The sequence below is a fragment of the Lynx canadensis genome, chromosome D3 (genome assembly GCF_007474595.2).
Source record: "Lynx canadensis isolate LIC74 chromosome D3, mLynCan4.pri.v2, whole genome shotgun sequence".
Lineage (NCBI taxonomy): Eukaryota > Metazoa > Chordata > Mammalia > Carnivora > Felidae > Lynx > Lynx canadensis.
Genome location: NC_044314.2, coordinates 71,981,383 through 72,006,432, shown reverse-complemented (window position 1 = coordinate 72,006,432; position 25,050 = coordinate 71,981,383). Strand labels below are relative to the sequence as shown.

The window sequence follows — 25,050 nt, the reverse complement described above, 5'->3', positions numbered from 1 at the left end:
GCCCTCCTTGGGTAACAGAAAGGCCTTTGAAGAGTTTCCCTCTTCCTACTTATGCGATCACACAGTTGTATTTTTTTGTTTAGATTCTAAACCCCACAAGACATCGCTGTTCTTATTTACTGTTGACTTAGGTTCACATAGTTTTTGTTCTTCATTCATACATCTCAGATCTTCCCTCGGGGATCACTTTCCTTCTGCAGGAGGCATATCCTTTAATACAGGCCTGCTGGTGGCAAAAGGAGTTTCAGTCATAGTCTGAAAGTGCCTATTTCAGTTTCATTTTGTAAAGGTGCTCTTGCTGGGTGTAGGATTCTAGGCTGGCGGGGAGTCTTCCTGCACGTGGAAGATGTTGTTTGACTGTCTTCAAGCTTCCACTATTGCTGAGGAGGACAGAGCTGTCTGTCTGTCCCTCAGAAAGTAATACATGTCTTCTTCAAATCTGGCTGCTTAATATTTCCTCTTTGATTTAGTGTCAACAGTTCCACTGTGTGGATTTGGTGTGGAAAATTCTCTGATGTTTGCTCTTCAGATATGGTCCCTTTCCTTCCGGACTCTAACTAGAAGGATGTTAGACCCTGCTCTCCAACGTGACAGGCACACAGCTGCCCTGGGGATCCTCCTGACCCTCTGCACTCTTACGGGCTCCTGGGCTGCTGGTGATGCTGCTCCAGGGACTCACTCCGGGTCACGAGGTGGTAAGCTTTCTCCGTTAGCTTCTTGTCTTTGCCAGGCTTTGTCTGTCTGAAGTGTTTATTTCTTCTGACCTGGGTTCAGTTGATGGATTCTGTTAAGCCTTCCCAATGGAGTTCTCAAATTCAGTTACTTAATTTTTCCTTTGTAGAGTTTCTGTTTTGTGCTCTTTGGAATCTGCTGTACCGCTTTTTATAGTTTTCTATTTCTTGTACTTATTTTCACATTTGGTTTTCATTCCTTGGGAGTGTGGGGACTCTGTGCTTATCAGTCTGCTTAGGACTCGCTCTGCATAGGACTCGCTACCACCCGAGACTGTCACGCTTACTTACAGTTGGGTGTCTGGCTCCCACCCTGGGATGCCAGGCACACAACAAGGTCTCTGCCTCCATGCGGACAGAATCTTCCCGACCCCAGGGCCCGCCGCTCACTTCTTGTCTGGCCGAGCAGGGTCCCCTGCCTCCGTCTCCCCCTCCCCCTGTGCTCTTCGCCAGCCCTGCAGCCCCACTCACGGCAGCGGGTACTTCTTCCACAGCAGCTTGGCCGGCAGCGTCTGGTACACTGTCTTCTGCTTCCCATCCGAGCCGGGGCTGCTGGGGCTGCTTTGCACGATCTTGGCGCACTCCATCTGTTCATCCCATGAACCTGACAGCACGTAGTGGGCTTTGCCTTGGCTGTCACTCACCACTCCTGTTACCTGTGGACATTGGCACTCTGGCATAGGCCTGCACTTCCCCCCGCTCCAGACCCCTGGGACCCTGAGGGGCAGCCTTGCTTACCTTCCGGGCGACCTCTTTGGAGAAGTAGCTGTAGGGCAAGAACTTCAGCTGGCACCGGTCCTTGGTCTTATGGTTCACAATCTCGATATCCCCTGTCTGGTGAGTGAGGGTAGTGGTCAGCGGCCCAACTCCGGGCCACACACCCCCTCCCTGAGGGCACCCCCTGACCTGGTCGATCCAGAGCTTGCCCACGATGATGTTATGCACAGTCGAGGTGCTCTTCCTCCACACGTAGTGATTCCCACTGGCCTGGAATTCTAAGTGGATGGCACCTGGAGGCCAGATACAGGGTCAGAGGTCAGGGCTTGTCATGCTAGGCCCCAGCCAGCCTGCCTGCCCACAGTCCCAGGGTCCTGACAAGTGGAAGCAGTATTCATGTACCCTGGGGACAGGACATAGGCCAGGGAGGCATCCAGGAAGCTTGGGGAGGTGGGGAGCAGACTTGCAGAGAGACTAATGTCACTCCTAGAGGCCCGAGATGACTTCTGGGTTGGCAAAACCCTCCCCCTTATCCAGAATGTCTTTCTGTCCTGGGAGAGCACAGGGCTCTAGCTCACCTAGCGGCATGATGGAGAGGTATTTTCCCCGGAACTTGCTGGAGATGGTGATCTCCTGCCAGAGGCTCCAGCCATGCTTGGAGAACACGTAGTGGGCGGCTGATGGTGGGTGGTGGCTCACCTGAGACCAGACCCACAGGACATGAGTGTCTGCTGACATGGGCCCAGGCCTGCCCCCCAACCAGCCGGCAGGGACAGCCTGCCCTGTGCTCGGCATGAACGGCTCCATGGCCCTGGGAGCAGGCCTGGCTGCTCCTCTACGGGCCACAAACCCATAGCAGCCGCTGGGAAGGATGGTGCTCTGAGTGGAAGAGCAAGCCTGTGGCAGTGGGACCAGCTTGGGTGGCTGTCCTGGCCTTGCTGTGGTCGAGAGAAGAGGGCTGAGGCATCTCTATGCTGGACTCGGGCTATGAAATGGGGTGATGACAAAGCCTGGCCTCAAGGACGCACCTGTGACAGGCTGTGCCGAGGGCTAGGAAGTGAAGTATGATGCTCTCCCGAAGGCTTCTGTGCCCACTTTCTAGTTAGCCTCCCCACTTGCCTGCAAAGGGGAGCCTCTACCAGTGTGCCATGTTACACAGGAGGCCCAGGCTGGGGAAGCCATTTCAGCTGAGGGGCAGAGTTGGACCCAGCCTCCCTCCTGGCCAGCATGCTCCGTCATGGGAGTCCATGTCCGTGTCCTGCCCCGGGCCTGGAGGGCAGTGCAGCCAGCTGCGCACACCCACATGGGGCCCCCAGAACCTCCACCTTCCTCTCACAGACACCAGGGTGCCCCTGATGGCTGTCCCACCTGCCAGGACACCCCCATCGACTTCCCCTTATTTGTTTTTCCTCATTTCCCAAGCAGGCTGCTTGGGCTCAGCCTCTCCCAGGCTTCTCACTTCCTAGGGCACCTTGTCACTGTATCATGGCCTCAGGCTCCTGCCTCGCAGCCCGGCTGCCCGCTGGACACCTCCACTCAGGTGGCTGTTTGGACTGACCAGAGCTCCTGACATGCCCGCCTGCATCTCTCATTGTCTCCTGTCACTGTAAGTGGCACTCACTTCCTTTCTAGTCTCAGAAGCACAGGCCAAACCTGCCAACCACTCCTTGTCGCCTATAGTCAGGGCCCCACATGCCCTAAAGCCTACCCCACTGGCAAACTCAGGGACGTGACCCCCAAGGGGCTGGCCCTGGAACTCTGTGTCATGGCTTCCTGCAGGCCAATGCTAGAGTCTTTTTTTTTTTTTTAATGTTTATTTTTGAGAGAGAGAGAAAGAGACAGAGAGAGAGAGAGAGAGAGAGAGAATTAGCAGGGGAGGGGCAGAGAGAGAGGGAGACACAATCTGAAGCAGGCTTTAGGCTCTGAGCTGTCAGCACAGAGCCCGACGTGGGACTTGAACTCACGAACTGCGAGATCATGACCTGAGCCAAAGTCGGGGGCTTAACCAACTGAGCCACCCAGGCACCCCACAATGATCTAGTCTTAACAGCTGCTCACACCAAATTCTCTGGAGTCCTCCCTGGCCCTCTTTCTTGTGTTCCCCCTCTAATTCTTAGCGAATGCATCTAGAATCCATCCCTCCCCCTCACCAGGCCACAGTGGGTGGCACAAAGCCTCTTCGGGCTTCACTCTCTGCTGTACCCAGGGGGACCCCATAAAACAAGTCAGGTGTCATGATTCCTCCACCTGCCACATGGAGTGGAACCAGAGACCTCTGGCTGCCCCCCTGCTTCCTCTCTGACCTGTGTGCCTTTCTCCCTCTGTGCCTCAGCTGGCTTTCTAAAGGAGCCAGAACCATCTGATGTACACAGTCCTATCCTTCCCTCCCCCGTCATGAGAACAGGTGCCCCATCTGCTCACTTCCCAGCAGCCTATATAGCACCTGGTACACTGTGGGCACTTCGTCAACTCTACTGAGTGAAGAAATGTGTTCACTTAGTAGTTCAGGCCAAGAACGCTGGGGTCATTCTTGCTGCCTTCCCTTGCCTCCCTCGCTCCCATGCCCTGTCTCCCCACATCCAAAGCATGAGCCAGTCTCCAGCTCTACTTTCTAAGCATGCCTGTGCTCTGCCCTCCCGCTTCCCCCTGGTGTGGCCACCACAACCGCCTCCTGTAGGGCTACACTGCAGCCAGAATGCGCATTTTAAACTAGCCACCAGACCGTAATCCCAGAACAGTGCTTGGCACACCACTAACATTCAGCAGCCCAAGCAGGAAGCTCTATTTTGGGTGCCTTTACACAGCACTTGCCTGGGTCCTCCCAGCACCAGGGAGGGACCAAGAGAACCACCCCTCTTCAGACAAGGGTGCCAAAGGCTGAGGTGCTACTGCTGAGGCTCCCAGACTGCAGGGCCCGGTTTTGGCTCTGCTCTGTGGGGAGAATACACATCTCTGCGGGGAAGGCTTGGAGAAGGGATGGAAGCGAGCTGACCTCTGTCCCCCCCACCCCCACCACGCCCAGGACAGGACCCCTGCGCCCCAGAAGCTCCTCACACCCCAGACCTGCACCGTCCCTGACCAGGGGCCCCACAGTGTGCAGGCTTCTCTCTGCCTGCCACCTTCCCCACTCTAGCCCACCGGGACTCCCTAAGAGCACCCTCGCACATGTCCCTCGACGGCTGCCACATGGCTCCTGGCTGGGAGGGGGAACGTCCTCTTTCCGGCACACCAGCCCTGACTCTGTCCTTACCAAGGTGTCTCTGGGAGGCCTGTTGGGATGGCACGTTCCTGGACCTGCCCCTGTTGCAGGAGGCCCGCCTTCTGCCTTGACCTTGGTTTGGCCCCGTGGGCACCGGCACGTTGGGGTCAGAAGCCGGTCCCATCCGTCTCGCCCTGCCCCCCAGGCCTGGCAGGAGCAGCTCGGGTGGAGTGTGAGTGGGCCTCACCTGCTCGCAGAGGGAGCGCAGGCCCATATCATCGAGGCGGTCCAGCTCAAAGGTCTCCCCCAGCATGGGGTTGAAGGGCTTGGCGATGCGGTGCACCGTGGTGGAGTAGGAGGACACGGAGAAGGCGGCCACCAGGCACATCTGCTCCACCGAGCTGGTGCAGTGCACCGCCTTGTCCAGCAGGTGGTGGTACTCCAGGTCCTCTGTCAGCCGCTGGAGCATAGACAGGGGCTCATTAAAGTTGACCTGTGGGCGGGCGGGCGGGCAGGCGGTCAGGCCACTGCTTCCGGCACAGACCCGGGGTGGGCACAGCACCCTTGCCTTCCTCAGATATTCGCAGACTGCTGCTCAGATGGCACCTTCACAGTGAGGTTCCTCTGATGACCCTGTCTACAGCAGCGGCTCCATGCACTCACCTCCCCAGTGCCTCCTGCCTCGGTTTCCTCCACAGCCTCACCACTTTCTGACCTGCTGTACCTCGTACCCTTTCATGATGGTTACTGTCACTCTCCCGTCCTAGAATGTAAATGCCATAAAGGCCAGGGTTTCTGACTTGTTGAGCACTGAGTCATAGAATCAGGTAGTGAGTGAGTGAGTGAGTGAATGAACGAATGAACAGATTGTGGGTTTTCCCTCTTATTCTGAGCTATTATGCAAGCGTTCTGTTGAAAGCTCCTGTGGATGCCCCTGCCCTCCAACCTGGCCTCAGACATGGCAGGGTTGCTCACTCCTTGTGATGCTGGGCTGCGACCTTTGGCCAGCCATTGGGCACAGCCAGTCTTCCCTGTGTTCTCTCCTTTCATCCTCCCAAACACTGTTATGTGGGTGCTGTTATTCTCCCCACTTTGCAGATGTGGACACAGAGGCCAGAGATGTAAGGGGTTTGTCCGGGCGCACACAGTGAAACCAAGTCTGGCCCAGAACCCCCAAACTCTTCCTCCTGGAGATGCCATCACAGCCCGGTGGCACGAGGATGGTGTAGGTGCCGGGGACAGATCCCAGCACAGAGGGGGGCCTACCCGTCCATACACATGGCCCAATCCTGCCACCCCCTTGTCTATGAGGTCAGGACAGTCAGGACATCGTGAGGCTCTGTCAGGTGCAGAGGCACTCTGGAGGTCCCCACATCACTCCTTAGCTCCTTCCCTCAGAGCCTGAGACCTCTGCTGTTGGGGGGATTTTGGCAATGTCCTTGAACACAATTTGATAATTTGTTACATGCTCCTTGGGTATCATCAAGAAAATGACACCCAGCGCCACTTGCCCTTCACACAGGCCATTACTTTCCATCCACGCAGAGAAGAGAGCCTACCAGGACCCACTGAGGCTGCCCTGCCCCAGCCCCCTACCGGCATGGGGATCTTGGAGAGCTCCCGGCCGATGCAGTTCTTCATGATGCTCCAGAGATTAAGGCTGTAGTTGGGTTTGTCAGGGATGCGGACACGTCTCTTGACTTTGGGGGGGCCCTTGGGCACAAGTGAGGCACCATCTAGCACCTGCCAGAGAGGCAGAATGTGCCTGTCAGTGGAGGCCAGCATGCCCCTTCAGCCCTCCCGCCCTGGCCCTCACTAACCCCAGTGCGGTTAGAGGACGGAGCTGGCCACTGGCATATGGTTGGCAAAGGGCCAGGCTGGCTCCACCTGAAGCAGGGGGAAGGCAGCCAGGGCACCGAGCCCGCCCCAGCGGCCCTGAGCCCAAAGTGCCAGCCTGCCCTCCAGCCACCCTTGGGGTCTCTCCCTCTCACTCACATTGTCTGATGACGTCCAGTCCACTGAGCCTGTGGTTCCACCCTCAGCTTTTCTGCAGGGAACACAAAAGGGGAGGCAAGTTATTTATAAATCCTGAGGCCTCCTGGGGACATGGCCACCTTCTGTGCAGACACCTCCGGTGAGGTGCCAGGGGCAGCCACCCCAAGGCTGCTTCTCCAGTGGGGCATCTCCAGTTTGGGACATTCAGCTGGGCTGAGGGGCCCAGGGCAGCAATTTGGAGGGGCTCCCACCCACTGATGCCCTGTGGGAGCAGCTGCTCAAGCAAAGTCCCGTGAGGTCCCTGTACACAACCCCCTCCTGGAACTGGCTGACCCAGGACCCAGATGACGCTGGGGATGGCTATATCCTCTGGCAGAGCCTCCTAGGGCCCTGTGGGCGCTCTCCGTCACAGACAAGACCCCACTGTGTCCTCACTCTCTCCTGGTCTGATTCCTGCACTAGACTGGGATTCCAGAAGGGCAGGACGTGGATCAGATGCATCCCTGTGTCTGAGTGCTTGTGGAGGGATGGTTGGCCAGAGCAGCAGGGGGCGCTATGGCCAAGGGGCCCAGGCTCTGAGGGAGCCCCAAGGAGGGGTGACCTGGGCCAACTGGGACAGGGGACAGGCACTTGGCAGTCAGGGCCTCGGAATGGGAAGGATTTATTGGTCGCTGGGGGAAGGGGAAGGGGACCAGGGGCCACCTTGGCAGAGGACCTGCCTGATGCCCAGAGTCCTCTGCCTGATGTCCAGAGTAGCTGCACCACCAGGGAAGGGTCTGGTTTGGGCCTCAGGGCCATGTCGGGAACCTGGGGAGCCAATGAAGAGTGTTGAGTACAGGGGTCACCTGCTTGCTGGTCGAGTGGCAGCAGAGGGGCCTGGGGCTGTTGGCTGAGGTGTGGCAGGTGGCTGGGATGGGGGCAGGAAGGAGGAGGCTGAGCCGAGGCCCCTGGGGACTGCAGGTATGGGAGGGGTGGGTGGGGACCTGGAGGGATCCAAGAGGGTGACATGCTAGGTTATAAAGTGAAAGGAAATTCAGAAAGGCTAAGCCAAGCTAATTTTGAGAGCAAATTTTAAAATACTACTGGAAAATGGAACGTGACTGAGTTGGAAATACAATGTTGATAGGACCAGAAACTCCGGAAGGGGTTAGAGAGATCCGAACAGCTCTTCCCCTGGAAGAAACCAGGACAGGGAGGTGGTGACACATGTTGGTCCACAGATGCAAAAAAAGGAGCAGCCAGGGGTTTTTACCAGCCTCCGTGACCCCTGGACTGGGCTTCAGGGAGTCCATCCATGGAAGGCAGCGTGGGACATGGCAGGCAGCAGAACAGATTCGGGGAGTAAGGCTGCTAGAAAGCCTGCACTTCCTCATCCACAAGGAGCTGTACCCTGCCTGAGGGCAGCCTGTGAGTGAGCCCGGGAGACTCCGTGACTCTGATGTGCCCCATGGGGGAAGGTGGCAGTGAGCAGCACAGGCTGTGGTCAGTTAGGTCACCGTTCCAGGACTTGGAGGGGCAGCTCCTCCCCAGGCCATGGGGGTTGGGGGCAGACACCGGTGGGGCTCAGTGGCCTCCTCTCTGGCCCCCAATGCTGCCAGACTCACGAGCCTTCTATTGTTAGGGCCTGAAGCAATGTAATGAGAATAAAAGATCCTAATGAGGAACTCCTAATTAGAGCAAAATCTACGTTCAAGCCCCAGGGTGCTGCCCTTTGACTTGGCCTGCCCACCCACATCTCTGCTTGTCTGGCACCAGCACGATCTGACCCATGGGCACTTCCTGAGGACCCCAGAGTCTGACAACAGCGTCCTTGTTACTACTGTGCTCTACTGGGTATTCAGAAACATCCTGAATGAGCAGGTTTTACGAAAAAATGAAACCAAGGCTTGGAAATAGAAAATAAATGGGACTTCCTGCATCTCTGGTCTGTTCTGGAATGCTGATGTACTGGAGGGAGTGGCTGGGACTGTGTGTAGTTCCGGAGGCAAGAATGAGCAGCCACTGCCTTCTAGGCCCCGGCCCTTGGGTCACAGCCTCAACCCCCACCTCCTCCGGCTGGAACTAGATCCAGCCACTGCCTTGTTCTCCGGCTCCACTTAAAATTAAACCCTGATTCAAACTCTATTTGGGCATTTTGGATCAAAGGAAGAACAGAACAAATCTAACCAAAATATAATTTGGAGCAAGGCTTGAAAGAAAGCCCCGAGTACAGAGGGTAGGAAGAACAAGGCAGGGAAGGTTAACCCTGGGAGAGGCCCCTTCCAGGGACAGCCAGCCCTGCCTGGAGAACCCACCTGTCCTCCTTGGCCTCGGTGATCACGGTGATGAAAGATGTAGAGTCTTCCATGGCATCGAAGTACTCGGTATCTTCATCTTCCTCACTGTCCTCTCCTTTGGGAGTTAAGAGGCTTCCTAGAGACACATGTAAAACCACCGCCTCAGTCTGCAACTCTGAAAACTCAACTGCCTGAGGAAGTCCAGAGCCCAAAGGGTAACTTCCACTTTGGACCCTGCTCCTTGCCCCTGCCCCTCGCCCCCTCCCCACTCTAGTCACCTGGTCCCCATTAACCTGGCTGTGGCTGCCCTCCCTCCCCTTCCTGGAATGAGTTTCCCTCTCGGTGCTCTGGCTCAGAGGCCTCCCTACTTCTGGAAGCCTCCCCTGATCTCTCAACATGCCAGTCAGTCTGTCTAGGGCCGAGCTTCCCTTTGAAGGACCCCCTTCCTGGGGTACCTGTCACCCCCAGGCCAACCCCAGGGCAGCCCTGCCACAGAGGGCCAGTTGGGCTCACTGGACTCTTCTTATGAGAACTAGAACTTAAACACAGGGAGATAATTGCCCTTTGAGGGTGGCTGTGGGACATACAAAGTCACATAGGCACATCCAAATGCGGGCATGTCAAGGGCTATGTGTATTAGTGGCCTGTGTAAGCAGAGCCGGCTGGCAGAGACAGGAGTAGGCGAAGCACCAGTTGGATGGACAGAGGCTGAGCAGCCCCGGAGCAAGGGACCTAGCCAGGCTGGGCGGCCCTCACCCACTCACCTTCGCTGAAGCTCTTGGTGGGGTTGGTGGCCCGGCCGGGGGCACTGCGGAAGGCCCGTTCGAGACTATTGTGCTGCTTGGCTAGCTGCTCAATGGTCTCTTCTAGGTGGATGCGCTGTTCTTGCTCATACTGTAATGCACGCTGCCATTTCCGGCTGTGTGTCTCTGCTAGTTCCAAGAAGTCCTTGCAGGCCTTGGGAGGGAGGAGTGGCGGTGAGCACAGGGCCTGGGGCAGCGGGCCTGTCCGCCCCCACACCCCACCTGCCAGCTGAGGGTCAGCGAGGAAGGCCCTGGGGTGCTCTCACCCCTCCCCCTCCCTTAGTTGGGGTGCTCAGAAATACCTTTGCTGCCCCTTTTAGCTGCCATGGGGACATGGGGACCCTGGCTTTCTCAGAGCCAGCCCGGGGACTGGCATCTGCCCTGGCCGGCGTCCCACAGTCAGGATGCCATCTGAGAACACCAAAGCCGGGTGTGACTGGCGGATGCTGCCGCACCAGCAGCAGCTGGGGAGGCTGGGTTTCCATATGGTTGGGGCCCAAGTTCAGCTGCCACATCCTCACTATGTGCTGGACCTGAGGTCTGTCACAACCTCTGTCCCCACTAGAGCCCAAGACCTGTGGTGCTCAGGCCAGTCCCCGCCTTTGGCACAGAAGGAAGGAAAGCCACATTCTGCTGTACTTCCTGGTTTAGAGAGGTGAAGACTTGTCTGGCAGAGGAGCTGAGACTGGACCTTTCCCCAAGGTTGCCTCCAAGTCTGTACCACATAACTCTGCCTTTAAGTGAGGTTCCCCCTTCAAACTTGTGGCCCACATTCACATCCAGATTCTTTTCAGCTTCCAAGGTTCATAGTGGTTCTACCACACTCTTATGAAGCAGGGGTTGGGCATTCTGCCCCTGTCATCCCAGCAGAGAGGAGGGCGCTGGGCTCAGCTGTCCCTGGAGGGCATTGAGGTCCGAGCCAGCAGCCTCTGGATTTGTCCCTTCTGGACTCCTTCAATGCAGTAGGAAGGGACATATATCCTCAGCCCGACCTGCGTCACTGGTCTCTGGCCACCACTCCCCAGCTCTCCCTTCCCACTCCTGTTGCACCAGCCACAGGGCTCCACACACATTACATGCTGTCTGACCCTGAGGGTTAGAGTCACACTTTTCCGGAGGGACACAGGTACACAGCCCCTCGTCTGTGACACAGGGACAACGTGGCACTATCTTGAGGGCAGTCGGGAGGAACCATGGAGGTCCTGTGCAGTGACTGGCCAAGTAGCACGCCACAGACACTCCCTCGGGGACACCACAGGCATCAGCACTTGCCTACCGGCTACCCAACTGCTGCTCAGACCTCTCTCACGTCTCCCCCAGAAAAGGCTCCTGTGCCAGCTCAGTCAGGTTCCCCCAGACACTCCTACTCCCACCCCCCAATCTCACGTCTGCAAATTAGCTTCTCTAGTGACTGTGCTGGTTTCTCTTGGTCCCGCAGAACCCCCAAACTCAGCAGCGGCTCCGCACATTTGCTGGGTGAGGGAACACCCTCCTAGGGATGGGTGTCGGGGCCTCTCAGGAGAATGGAGAGGGACAGCGCCTCACCAGAGGGGCCTGTGGGGAAGGGTCCCAGCCTGGGACCCAGAGGGCTGGCCGCCCAGCAGGCCCCAGCAGGCATCTCACTCCTCAAGCCCACCCCCTTGTGCCTTCCTGTCTCTCTCATCTCCCCTCCCAGCACCCATGTGGAGTGGGCTGGGCCAGGCTTCCTCCCCATACCCCCTCATCCCCACACACCATTCTAAAGATGTGATGGGGGCCCAAGGGAACCAGCAAAGTATAATGAAAAAGGCTTGTTATCAGGAGTGGGAAGGCCTGGGTTCCTGCACAAGCCACTCTGCCCCTCTGAGCCTGTGTCCTGTGATGCAGAACAGTAATATCGGATAGATCCTGTGCTCTCAGGTTCCCTGTCCAGCTTTGCCCAGGAAAATCCTTGAGGTAGGAGGAGTGGGATCATCCCCAATTAACAAATGAGGAAACTGAGGCTCAGCTTCCAGCAGCTGCCCTGCAAGGCTCTGGGGAGGAGGTGTATTCAGTCCACCTCAGATTCAGGGGCTTCCCCACCCTCCCCAGAATGTTCCTGCCTGGCCATACCTAAGCCACTGTAACTGGCTTCTCCAGAAGGGGCAGGGATTTATACTGGCAGGTGACCTGGCACAGGGTGGGGCGGGAGTTAAATCCTTACAAATTTAACAGGCTCTGGAGACAGGAGAGGCTGCACCCAGGGCAGCCGCAGATCCGGGGCTATTTTGAGTTTGCAAATTAAGGATCTATGAGGTTCCCCCACTGGTGTGGAGCTGCATTCATGGTCTGTCATGCAATTTGGGGATGAGGCCACGCCTGACTGGCCTGTGACTTGGAGCCAAGCTTTCACCACCCAGGGTCCCACAAGGCTTCAGTCCTTGTCCTGGGTCCCTGCTCCTCCCTCACCACTGCAGGCCTCAGGCCACATGGCTACCCATTCCAAAGGCCAAAGTAGAAGGCACCTCTTTGCTGGGACTGCACCAGTGAGTATAAGAAGTAGTGGTAGAGGGTGGGGGGCGGGGTATCCCCTGGAGTCCTATGAAATGGGTGGGTAGGGACCCCCCCCCCCACCCCATTCCAAAGATGGTGAAACCGAGGCTCCGAGGTCCCACAGCAAGAGGTAGCAGACCGAGACCCAGAACCCAGGTCCTCACCCCAGAGTTCAGTCCACCCTGAGCCGTTACTCCCTTGAGACTCCTGTCCCACATCCTCCTTGTCTCCTCACAGCCCTAAGCTCAGCCACGGTGCCCAGTCAAGCTAGTCTCAGTTCCTGCCACCTGTTTGCTGATCAAGTAAGGAGTCCTAACACTGCAGGGGTGCCGGCCGACTCTGCCGCTGGCCCTGGCAGCTTGCTAGGCCCTGCTGAGCCGGGTGCACCGTGCATGTCAGAAGGAGGCCCAGTGCTGCTGGAGGAGGAGCACCCTTGTTTCCCTGGGTGGGCATAGGCATGGGGCACACCACTCCAGGAAAGCCCCTTGCCGGGTCCCCTGTCCCGAGACTGAGGCCCAGGGAGAAGGGGCTGCCCAAGGGACAGGCAGGATGGGCCCCAGAGCCATGCTTCTCCCATAGAGCCAGGCCTGCATGTCTTGGGGTGAGGGTACAGAGGCCCAGGCTGTGCCGCACACACGGCCTTTTTATGGGCAAGACACACAATGGGTGCCTCAAGGTTTTCTGGGTTCTTCTCGGTCTGTGGGTGCTCTGCCCCGTGGCATGTTGCCTGTCCCCCTTCCCCAGATTGGCCTGGCAGCGGCACCACGCCCCTTACCTCCACCCTTGCCCTCCACCAGCACCACTCCTTCATACCTGCCACCGTCACTCCCCGGTAGCCCTCTATAGTTCCTGTCGCCATCTCTCTGTCACTGGGCTTTGACACTGATGGGCACTTTGATATCATGTAACTGATGGCATTTAAAACAAGACTGGTAAAAGAGCCACAAACCACAGTATAAAACAGTAGCCAGAGGTCATGGTAACTACCTCCCACAAATCCACGTCGGAGGACTCTATGTGGCCTTTGGGCTTTCTGGCTACAAAAGCAAAGAGGGAGAGATGATCACAGTGCAGAGATGAATTAGACTCCCTATCTCCCACCCCTGATGTTCTGATGTTCACGAACTCGAAATGCTTTGGAAGCTACCATCTTTTCTTCCAAGAGAAAATGGAATGTTTGGTGTATTTTGTGCAATAGCTGACAGCCTCTTACAGACCTGGCCTCCTATCCTCTCCAGACTCACCCCCCGGAGCCCCATCCTTCCCCACTCACATGTGGCCCATCAGACTCCTAGCTCATCTGCAATAAATGAAATGCCCCGGTCACTGTACGGGCTGTGGGGAGTTCATCCACCCCTTCCACCCTGATGTGCCTACCTGGTGTCCATCCTCAACTCCCAAGGTTTCCTCTGCCGCTGCCCACCTTCTCCAGGCCCCATCCCAGCCACGCCGTGGAGGGAGGCAGGTGCTGGCCTGGCCCAGCTGCCCTGGAATGCTGAGCTGGTCTGTGCACTGTGCATTCACTAAGCTGGATTAGGCCTGGGGCCTGCTGGGGGGCCGGCTGGGGGCAGCTTCCAGGGCCCAGGGAGGGGCCTGGCTTACCCACACCCTGAACATGGTCACATTTCCTCTCTGCCACAACTCTCAGAGAGCTCGGGCCCAGCCTTAAGAGCGGTGCCCTAGGCCACCACGAAGCCCCCTCCCACACCGTACATGCTCTTAAATGAAGCAAGGGATGAGGAATGGACAGAACAAGGAGGCTGGCCTCTTGGGCCGTGGTGTCCTCATGGGAAAAATAGGGGGCTGAACCCCAAGACTCCTACAGAGTCCCTGATTCCATGGCCCATTGGGTAATTGCCCTCTGGGTGGAAACAAGGTTCCAGTCTCCAAGCCCTGCCCCTTCCTCCTACCCTCAGGGCTGTCGAGAGGGTGCCCGAGATGAAGAGGTGCGGGGTCCTGCAGGCAATGCAGTTCTACCTCTGTGTGGAGGGTGGGGAGCCTGCTGAGCTGCCCCAAAGCAGAGTGAGAACCAAAAAGCCCAGGACAGAAAAGGCAGCCTCCCAAACTGGGGCTAGCTCTGCTCAGCAACAGGCTGGGGGGCCGGTAGACCATTCCTTCCTACGAGGGGCTCTGCCTTCTCAGAAGCCTCGCCTTGGTGAAGGGGGCTGTGAGGCCTGCCCACCTGAGCCGTGTGAACTCCAAGGGGAGCTGCTGCCGGTCCTCCTGACAGGGATCCGGGGGGATGGACGCCGTGTCTCTGAGCTAGAAACCTTTGTCCAGCTGTGGCCAGGAGGAAGGAGGACAAACTCTAATCGCTTTTGTCGTCCCTAATCCTAATCCTGACAACGATCTCACTGCTCCCCAAATATGGGCGGGTGAGCAGGGCGTGGGGTCAGCCAGCCTGGGCCCTGTGTCTGTCCTGCCTGTGGCCCCAGGCAGCCCCTCAAGCTCTCAGAAGGGTCTGCAGAGACGAGACCCTGCTTAAGCCTGGCCCCTGTGCAGTCACTGCCCTCCTAGATATGGGCTTTGAGGAAGGAGCCAGGGGACTGCTGGACGCTGGGGCAGGTGGCCCTTGGGCTCATGGAGGAGGTGGGGAGATGGGGCAAATGCCCAGAAGTTCTAGGCTGAGTGGGTTCCTTGGGTTGACAGGGGCCAGCTTGGTGACTGGCTCTGTATCTAGCCACCAGCGCACAGCAAATTCTGGTAACCATGGATGCAGGGAGGACAGGAGAAAGGGCCGCATTTCCACCTGCAGCCAGCCAGGACCCACCAGATGTCTGACTGCCATGTCTGGCCTGCAGGCACCCTCAGGCTTTGGGGCTCCCAGGTATCTGCCCCCCATGCTGCTGGGGCTGAGGCTGCCCACCCACCATCTACCCCACCATACTGGTCCTCACATGGCCAGCATGACTGTAGTCTTGCCTCTAACTGGCCTGTCATCATAAAAGTAGCAAACAGGAGGAAGTCGTGCAGACTCACAGTCTCTCTGAGCCACTCTGCATGTCCAGAAGCTCACACCTGGGGACACACTGAGGTCAACAACATCCCCCCTCCACCCCCGGCCTCCCACCGAGAAGTAGTAGGCTGTCCTCAGTACACACATCCTAAAGGCAGGGAGGGGAAATGTCGAGGTTCACGCTAGGCCTGCACGGCTCAGAGGCTACTATAGCAGGAGACACACAGCCATCTCAGGCCTCCAAGACCAAGAGTGGGGACCTCTGGAGCCAGGACAGTAGTGCTGGGCTAACCTGGGGCTTGGGGGTAGAGTCCCCCTGGGTCAGGACCAGCCAAAATGCCATGCTGGGTGTTCAGCACTGTCCTGGCCCCTGGAAACCAAGCCTCTCAGCGGGGGCTGGGCCAGCCACCTTCCTGTTCCCGCTCCTCATGCAGCACTCAGAATAGACCGTGCGACTCACACAGGGCCGAGCCCTTCCCAGACACCGAGGGGACGGTTATGGCTTCTCCTTGATGTGGCTCACTCATGGCATTGGGGAGGCAGCTTTTCACTTCAATTCAAACTTTAAAATAGTCCTTTCCACATTCAAAATAGTTTACCCCTTGCACACAGGAACCAGCACCATCTGGCCGTCAGTTTGCCAACCGATTTTAAACAGTTATGGAATCTATTTTTATTCATCTCCCCAGGCCTCAAATGAGCAAGCTGTCAGGAGCAGAATAGTGGTCAGCTGGACAGGAACCTGCCCACGGGCCCCAGAAGGACAAGGGAAGGCAGCTCCCCTCACCACTGCTCTGTTTGGGTGGGCGCAAGGACCCCTCGGTGGTCTCCAAACAAGGCTGAGAGAAGCCTCAGAGCATTTCCAGCACAAATAGTTCCGATCTGGGACTTTATTTCTGTGGTGCCCCAAATCTGAGTGCTCTGAGTTGCTGCATCTATATCTGCATACATCTCCCACCTGGCCCTACTTGCCCACCTGTCCCCGTCTGCCCCCACCTGTCCCTGCCTGCCCTGCAGTTTGCTCTTACAGCTCCCTTCAACTGGAGTTGGGGGCCCACTCCCTCCCAGTCTGGATGTGCTGAGTGCCTCCCTCCACAGGCTCTCCTGCGTCCCTGCCGTCAGGATCCACACCGTCATCCTGCTCAGCCAGCTCTCCGGCAGGAAGCAAAGGGTGTCCCTCGTGAGCCTCTTCCTTCCTCGGTAAACTGAGAGCCCCAGAGTGTGCTGTCTCGTCGGGCCCTTTGAGGTAGGCCTGATGGGTAACCATCTTCTGTTGGTCAGTACCACTTCCTGTCCCCATTGGGCACTTTTGGTCTTTGGTCTCCCGTGGGGCTCACCCACTGCCCGGCTCTGCTCACTCGCTGGCTGCACAAAACTTGTTTCTGGGAAAGGCCCTCCTGCATCCTACCTGAATCCATGGGACTGACCACTGAGTCCATGTCTAGCATTGTGAGGGTGGAGGTGGGGGTCAGACAGCAAGGGCCACCCATTCCTCTAGTGGCCCATGCCCACACCTTGCAGTTCCCTGAGAGCCCTGATCTCTCCCTTCACATCTGATCTGCTGGCCCTACCGTCAACACACAAAGCAGCCGGGCTAGCCACACCAGCTCCTCACTGCCCCCTCCAGTCTAAGCCACCACCCCACCACAGGGGACAACAGGGGCCTGCTAAAGGGGCTCTAAGCACCTGCCCCTGCCTTGCCTGTAGCTCATTCTCCAAGCAGCAGGGGGCTCTTGCTAAAATGTGAGTCAGATCATAGTCCTTGGCTGTGGGCTCATTCAGAGTGGAAAGCACAGTGTTCTCCATGAGCGCACAAAGTCTCCTGTGAGTGGCTCTGTCTCCCCAGGCCTCTCCTCCATGATGGCCAGCACTCACCCCGGCCTCCCATTGCTCCAGACCTGCCTGAAAACCCAGAACTGGCTCTTTCCCCACCTCCTTCCAGGTTCCGCTCCCCTCCCCTCCAGCCAGTCAGTGCCCGGGACCTCCCACCCCACCCCACCCGCCCATTCTGTTTCCTCTGAAGATCTTTTCGCCTCTGACATGCCCTATCATCTGCATGGTTACATCTCCCCGAGAGGATACAGGTTCTATGAGGCTGGGCTTTGTTTCCTGTGTGCCCAGGGCCTAGACCAGGGCCTGACTGGATCACGGAGGGATCACGGAGGGCCTCTTGTGCCTCAGTGTCCACCAGCAGCTGCACATCGCCCTGTTGCAAAGTGCTCAGTGGGTGTGAGTCAGGCTGACCTGAACTCATAGCTCCTAAGGGCCATGGGGTGGTCACGTGGTTGGAGGAGCCAAGTCCTGGGCCCCAACAAGAGTCACGAACTCTGAGGAGCTTCTCACAACTCAAGGGTGGGGGCTGTGTCAGGAGCAGTCTGCCTTGCTTGGGGGCAGCTTCCACACTGCGAGGGCCCAGAGGAGCAGCCAGTAGGGAACAGAGGCTGCCAGCCCACCGAGGGGGCTCAGCACTGGAGGAAGTTGACACCGGCACCTGCCACACAGCCCTCAGTGCCTTCTAATTGGACTGTGGCTGCCACGGCCCAGAGGAGGAGCTGTGAGCTGGTGGCATGAGGAGGTTCCCAGGGCTCAATGGCAGGAAAGTGGGCCGCATGCAAGTCACAGAAACACCACTTCCCCAGCCAGGCTCCATGGTCTGGGACCTGCAGATAGAGCCTGCTTCCACAGGCCGGGGGAGGGGAGACTGGCACTTGCATCACTCCAGGCTGGCCCCCTGGAGGGTCTCTTCTGCAGGGGGCAGGGGCCATGAGGCTGGAATGCAGGGCTCAAGGGCAACCCATGGGAAGCCCAGGTCACCCAGGAAAGCCCAGGTATGCTGGGCCTGGAGACAGGTGATGCACTTCAGCCCTTGTGCACAGACCCCACAGCCAGCACTGGGGACTGCCCAGGGGCCAATGGCTGTGACTCCAAGTGCTCATGTAATAGCCAGGCCTGCCACTCTTGGTCAAAATGACTGTTCTGGGCCTTAGGGTGGCACCTGAATAGTACAAATGACGCTGACGACAAGGAAGCCATGATGACACCAACCTCAGTGGCCACTGTGAGGAGCAAAGTACTGGGAAGAAACTGGGGCAGGCTGCCACCTTCCTGGAGGCCCGCCCTACAAGCCAGGACACTCTGCTTTACAGCAAAGATAAATTTACAGGAAAAGAGAATGAAACTGGAGTTTATTCTTTTCACTTTATGGAAACTAACACCCAAAGCATGAGCTACTAATATGTATTAATTCAATCATTTTCCACCTTAAACCGTGTGACCAGCTCAATGCTAGTACACCAGGCACATCTTGGTTCCCAAGAGGGATGCTGTACAACAGGTGCACTGAGGTTCAAGACTCCTCCATCTAAGAACCAAAGTCATTTAACAGTGCTGTGAGGCTCCTCTGATGGCAGGCTAATCCAGTTACCCAAACAGTCATCCATGCAGGGGGCTGCTGAGCTGCCTTTGATCAGACTCACAAAATCCCCCACCAGGGAGTTCTGCCAGGAAGACGCCATGCCACCGCGGCTCCTGCATTCTCACTACCTGCTTGCTCTCAGTCATTCGCTGAGGCTCCTGGACTCTGGGCACTGTGCTGGATGGGGAAGGTCTGGGGCTTCTGACAGGATGGGCAGGAGGATGGGCAGGAGGATGGGCAAGACGCTGCAGCACAAAAGTCCGTCAGATGCTGTGGCCCCACAGACAGATGTGGCCACTATTCACACTTCCCTTCCCTGCCTGTGACTGACTTTCCTCACATGTACAGGCCCCACTCTGTGGCCACAGCAGGAGGATGGGCAAGACGCTGCAGCACAAAAGTCCGTCAGATGCTGTGGCCCCACAGACAGATGTGGCCACTATTCACACTTCCCTTCCCTGCCTGTGACTGACTTTCCTCACATGTACAGGCCCCACTCTGTGGCCACTACATTTGCAGGACGTGCCCTGGCACCCAGGATGTATAATTAACACCCAAGGGTCACTCTCTTGGTGGGCTGTGGTCAGCTGGGCTTGAGCTCACCTCCTGGCCGACCGTGAACCTCCCCAGCCCTTCGCCAGGCCTTCTACACACTTGGCCTTCAAAAGTGGGCACGTGAGCTGCTATCCCTGCAGCTCCTTGAGAAGGCTGCACCCACATGTGACAGGGTGTCACTATGTGAGTCCTCTGGACTGTGAGCTCTGGGGGTAGGGCGGAGTCCCTGCCTGGCCCAAGCCCTGGGAAGGCTCAGTGGGAAGCTGCTCAGGTTTGGGTTGAATTCCCAACAGGCAGGACTTTCCTAACTGCATGAGCCATGTGGTCACGGCTTCACTAGGTGATAAGAAGAGTGGAAGGGGTTGCCCTGAGTTCACTGCTGTGCTGCGGGCCAATCTCTGAGTCCTAGCAACCAAACCACAAGTAGAGGGAGGGAGGCTGGGGCTAAGTATAGCCGTCCTGTAAAAAACGCCGTTAGTTATGAATTAATTTCATAAAGCACTGTTCCTATTTCTCTGTGACCAGGCCGGGTCATTTCTCTGCAAGGTGGAGTGACAACGGTGGCATGGGGCAGTGACACATGGTTCTGCCTGCCAAGGGCTGGGTGCAGGGCCTACTTTCTGACTGACCTCGTTCAAGTGGGGAAATGGAACAAGAATGGCTTTGTAAATGGTGAACAGCAGGCAAACATGAGATGTTGCTACTTAGAATTTCTTTTCTGACATGACACCCACTTTGGTTGGAACATCACATATTAGGTGTTCCCACTGGGCTACTGTTGGGGACACAGGTGACTTGAGATCTGGGGGCACAGGGATGCCTGGGTGGCTCAGTCGGTTAAGTGTCCGACTTGGGCTCAGGTCATGATCTCCTGATGTGTGGGTTTGAGCCACACGTCAGGGTCTGGGCTGACAGCTCAGAGCTTGCAGCCTGCTACGGATCCTGTGTCTCCCTCTCTTTCTGCTCCTCCCCCACTCACATTCTGTCTCTATCTCTCTCAAAAATAAACATTAAAAAAATTTAAAAAAAAGATCTGGGGGCACAAAGCCTGGTGAGGGGGAGACGTAGAGTAACAGGGGAAACTCTGCACAGTGGGCTCAGTGAGGCACAGCAGTGCCCCTAGGTTCCAGGGGGTTCAAGCCAGAGGAATGGCTTTCCTGACAGGAAACTTGGAAAGTCTTCTGGCCATGGTAACATCCATGTGGGGTTCTGAAGGATGAAAAGGGATCTACCAGGCATCTAAAGGGTGGAGAAATGTCTAGAAGGTACAGCATAGGCAAAGGCACAAAGAGGTGGAACACTGTGATACTGTTCAACCTTCCTGATCCAGAAACTTCCTCTGCGTGTCCTGTTCCCTCAAACACTTACAGAAAGGGCCATGCTTGACTCGAGGTGAGTCTCACTGCGCCTGGGAGCAACGGCACAGGAATGGGCTGTGTCACTAACCACAGTTCCTGGGGTCTTAGGAATTGTCCAGGGAGCACTCTCTCCACCCTGCTAGGAGCTATGCTTGTGATATCAGTACCCTTTCCCAAATTTGAAAGAGATTTAATTGTCCCTCTGACTTTTCTCCTGAAGGCTGAACAACTCCAGATTCCTGGCCACTTTGGGGAAAAGTGAAGGCGACACAGCTGATCCCTCTCTATGTGGGAAGGGAATTTAGACATTTGGTGTCTGACAACCGTGTAAACTGCGCTCCCAGAGCTGACTCGGTTCCTGCCAGGTGAGGCAGGAAGCATCAGGAAGGGTCCCCAGTAGAAACACGGGCCTCTGTACCAGCCTGGGCTATTAGCACAGCCTGTTGGGGCCAACACCACACTTCTGTGTGCACCCCCCACAATGGAGGTAGATGGGAGAGGTCCTCACATCAGCTTCATGCTAGCAGGTGGGCAGAGCCCAGCCGGGAGTACGGCTCTTGGTCACTTGGGTCGACTTTCCTGGTGCCAGAACTGCAGTCTTCTGTAATCAACCCTAGGGGCTTGCTTCCCATCAAACAATTCATTATGCACTTATATGGCAAACTGTTTTTATGGCTTCCTAAATACAGACAAGTCTCTGATGCCTGATAAAAGATTGCTATTAAAGACGCCAGTTGAGAAGTTCATTATCTGGGAAAAGCCAAAACTGCTTACTCAAGACAAAGCGGCTTCACTCTCAGGAGGCGGAGAGGCAGAGCCAGGGAAGCCTCATGTGAGGATGGCTTCTAGGATGGACGAGAAATACAAATGTACCATCGTGTCATTAAATGCTTAATATCTGTGCCTGTCACTGGAAGAAGTGCGGTGACCCAGACCCGTAGAGTCTGGGGGCTCTAAGGAGGCCAGCTGGCCGAGAGGGTTAACACAGGAAGATGACAGTATGACCAATGATGGGATTAACCCGCAGGGCGGCAGCACGGCTGTGACCCAGCAGCCTCTCAGCAGGCAAGCACCAAATACCCCTGAGCGCTGTGGACAAAGGTCTGTACTTGCTGAGCTCAGGGAGCCAAGCACTGTGGATGCTGTGCCTGGGAAGAGGGGCGCACGTCCTCAGCCCCAGGCCCCAGGGTACAGATTCCTAAGGCTTCCTCCTGCACCAGGGGTGGCTCCAGTGGTAGGGTGGGTGTGGGTGGTGGATGTGGTCTACTCGCCCCAAATGGATTGCCCATTGTCCCAGTGAGTCAGGCTCGGGGCAAGTCTCTGATGCCCCAGGGTCTCTTTTGCCCAGGGGTCTTGGCCTGCAGTGGGCTCCAGCCTCTACCTTCCCACCCTGCCCTGGATGTACAGCCTAGTCCCAACTCCTGACCCTGCTCTGGTATGAACCCCTTGATTTGGAGGCTGGATCCCCCATCTGGCGCTTGCTGGGCACCAGTACTGTCCATTGTCTGTGGCCAGCCTGATGGTCTGCCTGAACCACCTTCTCTGGACATGGGCCGCCTCCTCTGAGGTGGCCTCCGTTTCTCCACATCTCCCCTTTCTGGTCCCTTTGCCAACATGCCACCCTGGTCCTGATGTGTTCCTCCTGGGGGCCGTCCCTGGGAGGAGGCTATTGCAGTGAGACCTGTGTCTGCATGGGAGAGGCCTAGAAGAGCATACACATCTCAGGGAAAAACTTACCAGGCATAAGGGAGAAGGTCCCAGAAGCACAGTTAAGCATTATATTCTCTACCACTATGAAAAGACCCTCCCAGCTGCCAGTCACAGCAATGTGGTTTCTAGAAACCCATGGAAAGCAATGACCCCCAAAGCTGTGCCTCTTAATTTACAGACCGTGGCTACTCATTTGGCTACTATCAGGTTGGTATGACCCATGATGGCAGGTTCATCTTTAAGCTCTTCTGGCTAAAGGAACCCCCAATGCCCGTCTTCTACCCATGTACATGCCCCTGTGGTTACTGGGTCCTGATCCTGTTACATCTGAGTGGTGAACTAGGGGAAAGAGCAGTAGTAGTTGTTGTGGGTCAACGTGGCAGCTGTGTCCCTAATGTGTGGGCAGAGCCACCTGCTCAACTCGGGCCCTGGGCTTCCTCAGCTAGGCCCGAATCACCTGCAAGCCTCGAGATTCCAACCCCCACTCTGGTTTCCACCAGACAATCACACAGAACACAGGAGGGAGCCAGCTTTGGGAAATGACCTGAAGCCACCAAGAAATGGAGTCCTGGTTTGTCAAGCACCCTGGCCGCCCACTCAGGGACTGTGGTGCTGGTGTCGGGGAGCCGCTCCCCTTCTGGGGAGCCCTGGGCCAAGGCAGTGATGCCAGTGGGCACTTACATTGATCATAGCATTTGAGGTGATGCGGAAGAGGGTGGCCCGTTCGTTCACAGCCTTCAGCTTCTCACTGCTCTCGTATGGTATTTTGAGGCTGTCCAGCTCACTCAGCGAGCGCTGGAGGGCGGCACCGTGCTTGGCGATGAGGTCATTGCACGTGCTGAGGTCGTCCAACTTCAAGGAGAGGCTCTTGATGGTGCTGTGTAGCTCGCTCTTGTCAGCTGGAGAGGCAGTCTCGTCGTCTTCGTCCCCAGAGTCATCTGTGGAAGGAAAACGAGTCGCCATGGTTATTAACCGACCAGCACAGCACCAAGGGGCCTACATGGCCTGGGCCCAGGAGGAAGGAGCAGATAGAGCCACTCAAAAGAGCGCACTGGATGGTGCCAGCTCCTGCTCCTGGCCAGCCTTCCAGGGTAGGCACAGGCCCTCCTGAGTCAGGGGATGCAAGGGGAGACCAGCTCGATGGACAAGGCCCGGCCTGCACTTTGGGGGAGAAAGCCTGCAGGCACCCGCCTGCATGTGGGGCACCAGTCCCCTAAGCTGCACCTTACAGGCCAGGGTGGACTGTGCTGGGTGGAGAGGTGGGGGCTGTTGTGAGGAGCAGCTCTCGTTGCAGACCAGGGACCCCGGATGAAGGCAGGCTCCTTTCCCTACATCACAGGCTCAGCCTAAACTGACCCACACTTTCCTGCCAGCCTCACTTTGCTCTCTGCCCATGCCCAGCCATGCCCAGCTGCCCCCTGTTCCCTGCGACACTTGAGTGCTCATGCTCGGGGCCTGTGTCTTTACAGCCTGAAACCTCCTCACACCTCCCCTACCTTCTCAGAGGTCTCACCCTTACCCAGCCCCAGCCCAATGCCACCCTATCTTCAAAGCCTGCCTGAAGACCCCCCAGGCCGTACTCCCCTGCCCTGTTTCTGCCCCATGTCATCTTCCCACAGGCCCCACCCAACTCCCCTGCAGTAGCCGGGCCCCTCTCATTTATCAAATGTCTTTCTGTCCAGACGCTGGCTGTAGCATCTCCATGGCCTTGTCAGGCGAGGGACTATACCACCCCCCCCAGGGACAGACAGGTAGCTGAGGACCAGAGAGGTGAAGTCATGCCCCAGGCCATCCAGCTAGTCTGTCTGCCTTTTCAGCTACCTTCTTCATGCCAGGCTGCTGGGGCCTCTGTGAGTGGGCCAGGCTGGTGCCCACTCTCCTCTGTGCCAACCCCTCTCACCTCTCACAAAGCTGCCCAGGTGCCCTTCCTGGGAGTCCGGGGTGCCTTGGAGCCCAGCCCACTGCCAGCCCTGGCTGTGTCCAAAGGGAGGCGGGGCTATGGGGACCCTGAGGGGGTGCACTGCAGTGGGTGGGGTAGGTGGGCAGCTCGCCTGGCCCCCGCTGCTGCTTTAACAGACGTCACGGGACAATAAAGAACCCAGAACCTGTAACTCCCAGGGGTTTCTGAAATGTCTTTCTTCAGAAATAATCAGCACAAAACTTTTTTTTTTTTTTTTTTTAAAGGAAATCTGTAACCCAAGATACAAAATTAAAAAAAAAAAGGAGTATACTTTGAGAGAATAGAGTTCTTCCCACGGCAGGCAGGGTGTGTGGGGGTGGCCACGGCTGAGTTACTGCTCTGAGCATGCCCTGAGCTGGTGGCAGTGCCAGGACAGCCAGCAGCGTGGGGCCTGGGTGGGTTGGAGGCTGGGGGTGCAGTGTCCACTGCAACCCTATCCCTGCTGGTCATGGGGGCTAGCGGCCAGCATCCAGGCTTGGGGCAGAGAGGGCTCTCCCTCTGCCCACCACAGCCAGCCCAACTACAGCGCAGAAATGACCCAGTGTCAGGAGACCACACATGCTGGGTCAGTGTCTGGGCTCCTCGCTTGATCAGTGTGAATGCTGAGCCTCATGGTGGTCAGCAGACAGTGAGAAATGAGAAAACGCAGGTTCTGAGACACCAAGACACCAGTTTAGGGCCCTGCTGTCAAGGGGGCAGAGCCGTTTCTGAATCCAGGTCTGTCTGGCTTAGAGCCTGGTCTCTCAGTTACAATGCAATCTCCTGTCACCTTTCCAGGTTCAACATGTCCAACAACCAGATTGGTCAGCCACCGACCTGTCAGAACAGCTGCAGTTGTATGCTGGGAGGGGTGTGTGGGGACAC

General features: G+C 57.0%; 1 protein-coding gene across 1 annotated transcript in view; it reads right to left on the bottom strand.

The window, feature by feature from the left end:
• Nucleotides 1–23,189, bottom strand: part of LOC115528660 (oxysterol-binding protein 2) — a 30,343-nt gene extending 7,154 nt beyond the window's left edge. The window contains exons 1-10 of the mRNA XM_032595344.1: nt 22,908–23,189; nt 9,683–9,875; nt 8,937–9,054; nt 6,643–6,694; nt 6,244–6,390; nt 4,895–5,140; nt 2,027–2,147; nt 1,638–1,741; nt 1,470–1,565; nt 1,203–1,387 (exon numbers count right to left, since the gene is read on the bottom strand). Of these exons, the coding sequence (XP_032451235.1) occupies nt 1,203–1,387; nt 1,470–1,565; nt 1,638–1,741; nt 2,027–2,147; nt 4,895–5,140; nt 6,244–6,390; nt 6,643–6,694; nt 8,937–9,054; nt 9,683–9,875; nt 22,908–23,189 (1,544 nt within the window). The remainder of the gene's footprint in view (nt 1–1,202; nt 1,388–1,469; nt 1,566–1,637; nt 1,742–2,026; nt 2,148–4,894; nt 5,141–6,243; nt 6,391–6,642; nt 6,695–8,936; nt 9,055–9,682; nt 9,876–22,907) is intronic.
• Between the last annotated feature and the right edge of the window lie 1,861 nt (nt 23,190–25,050).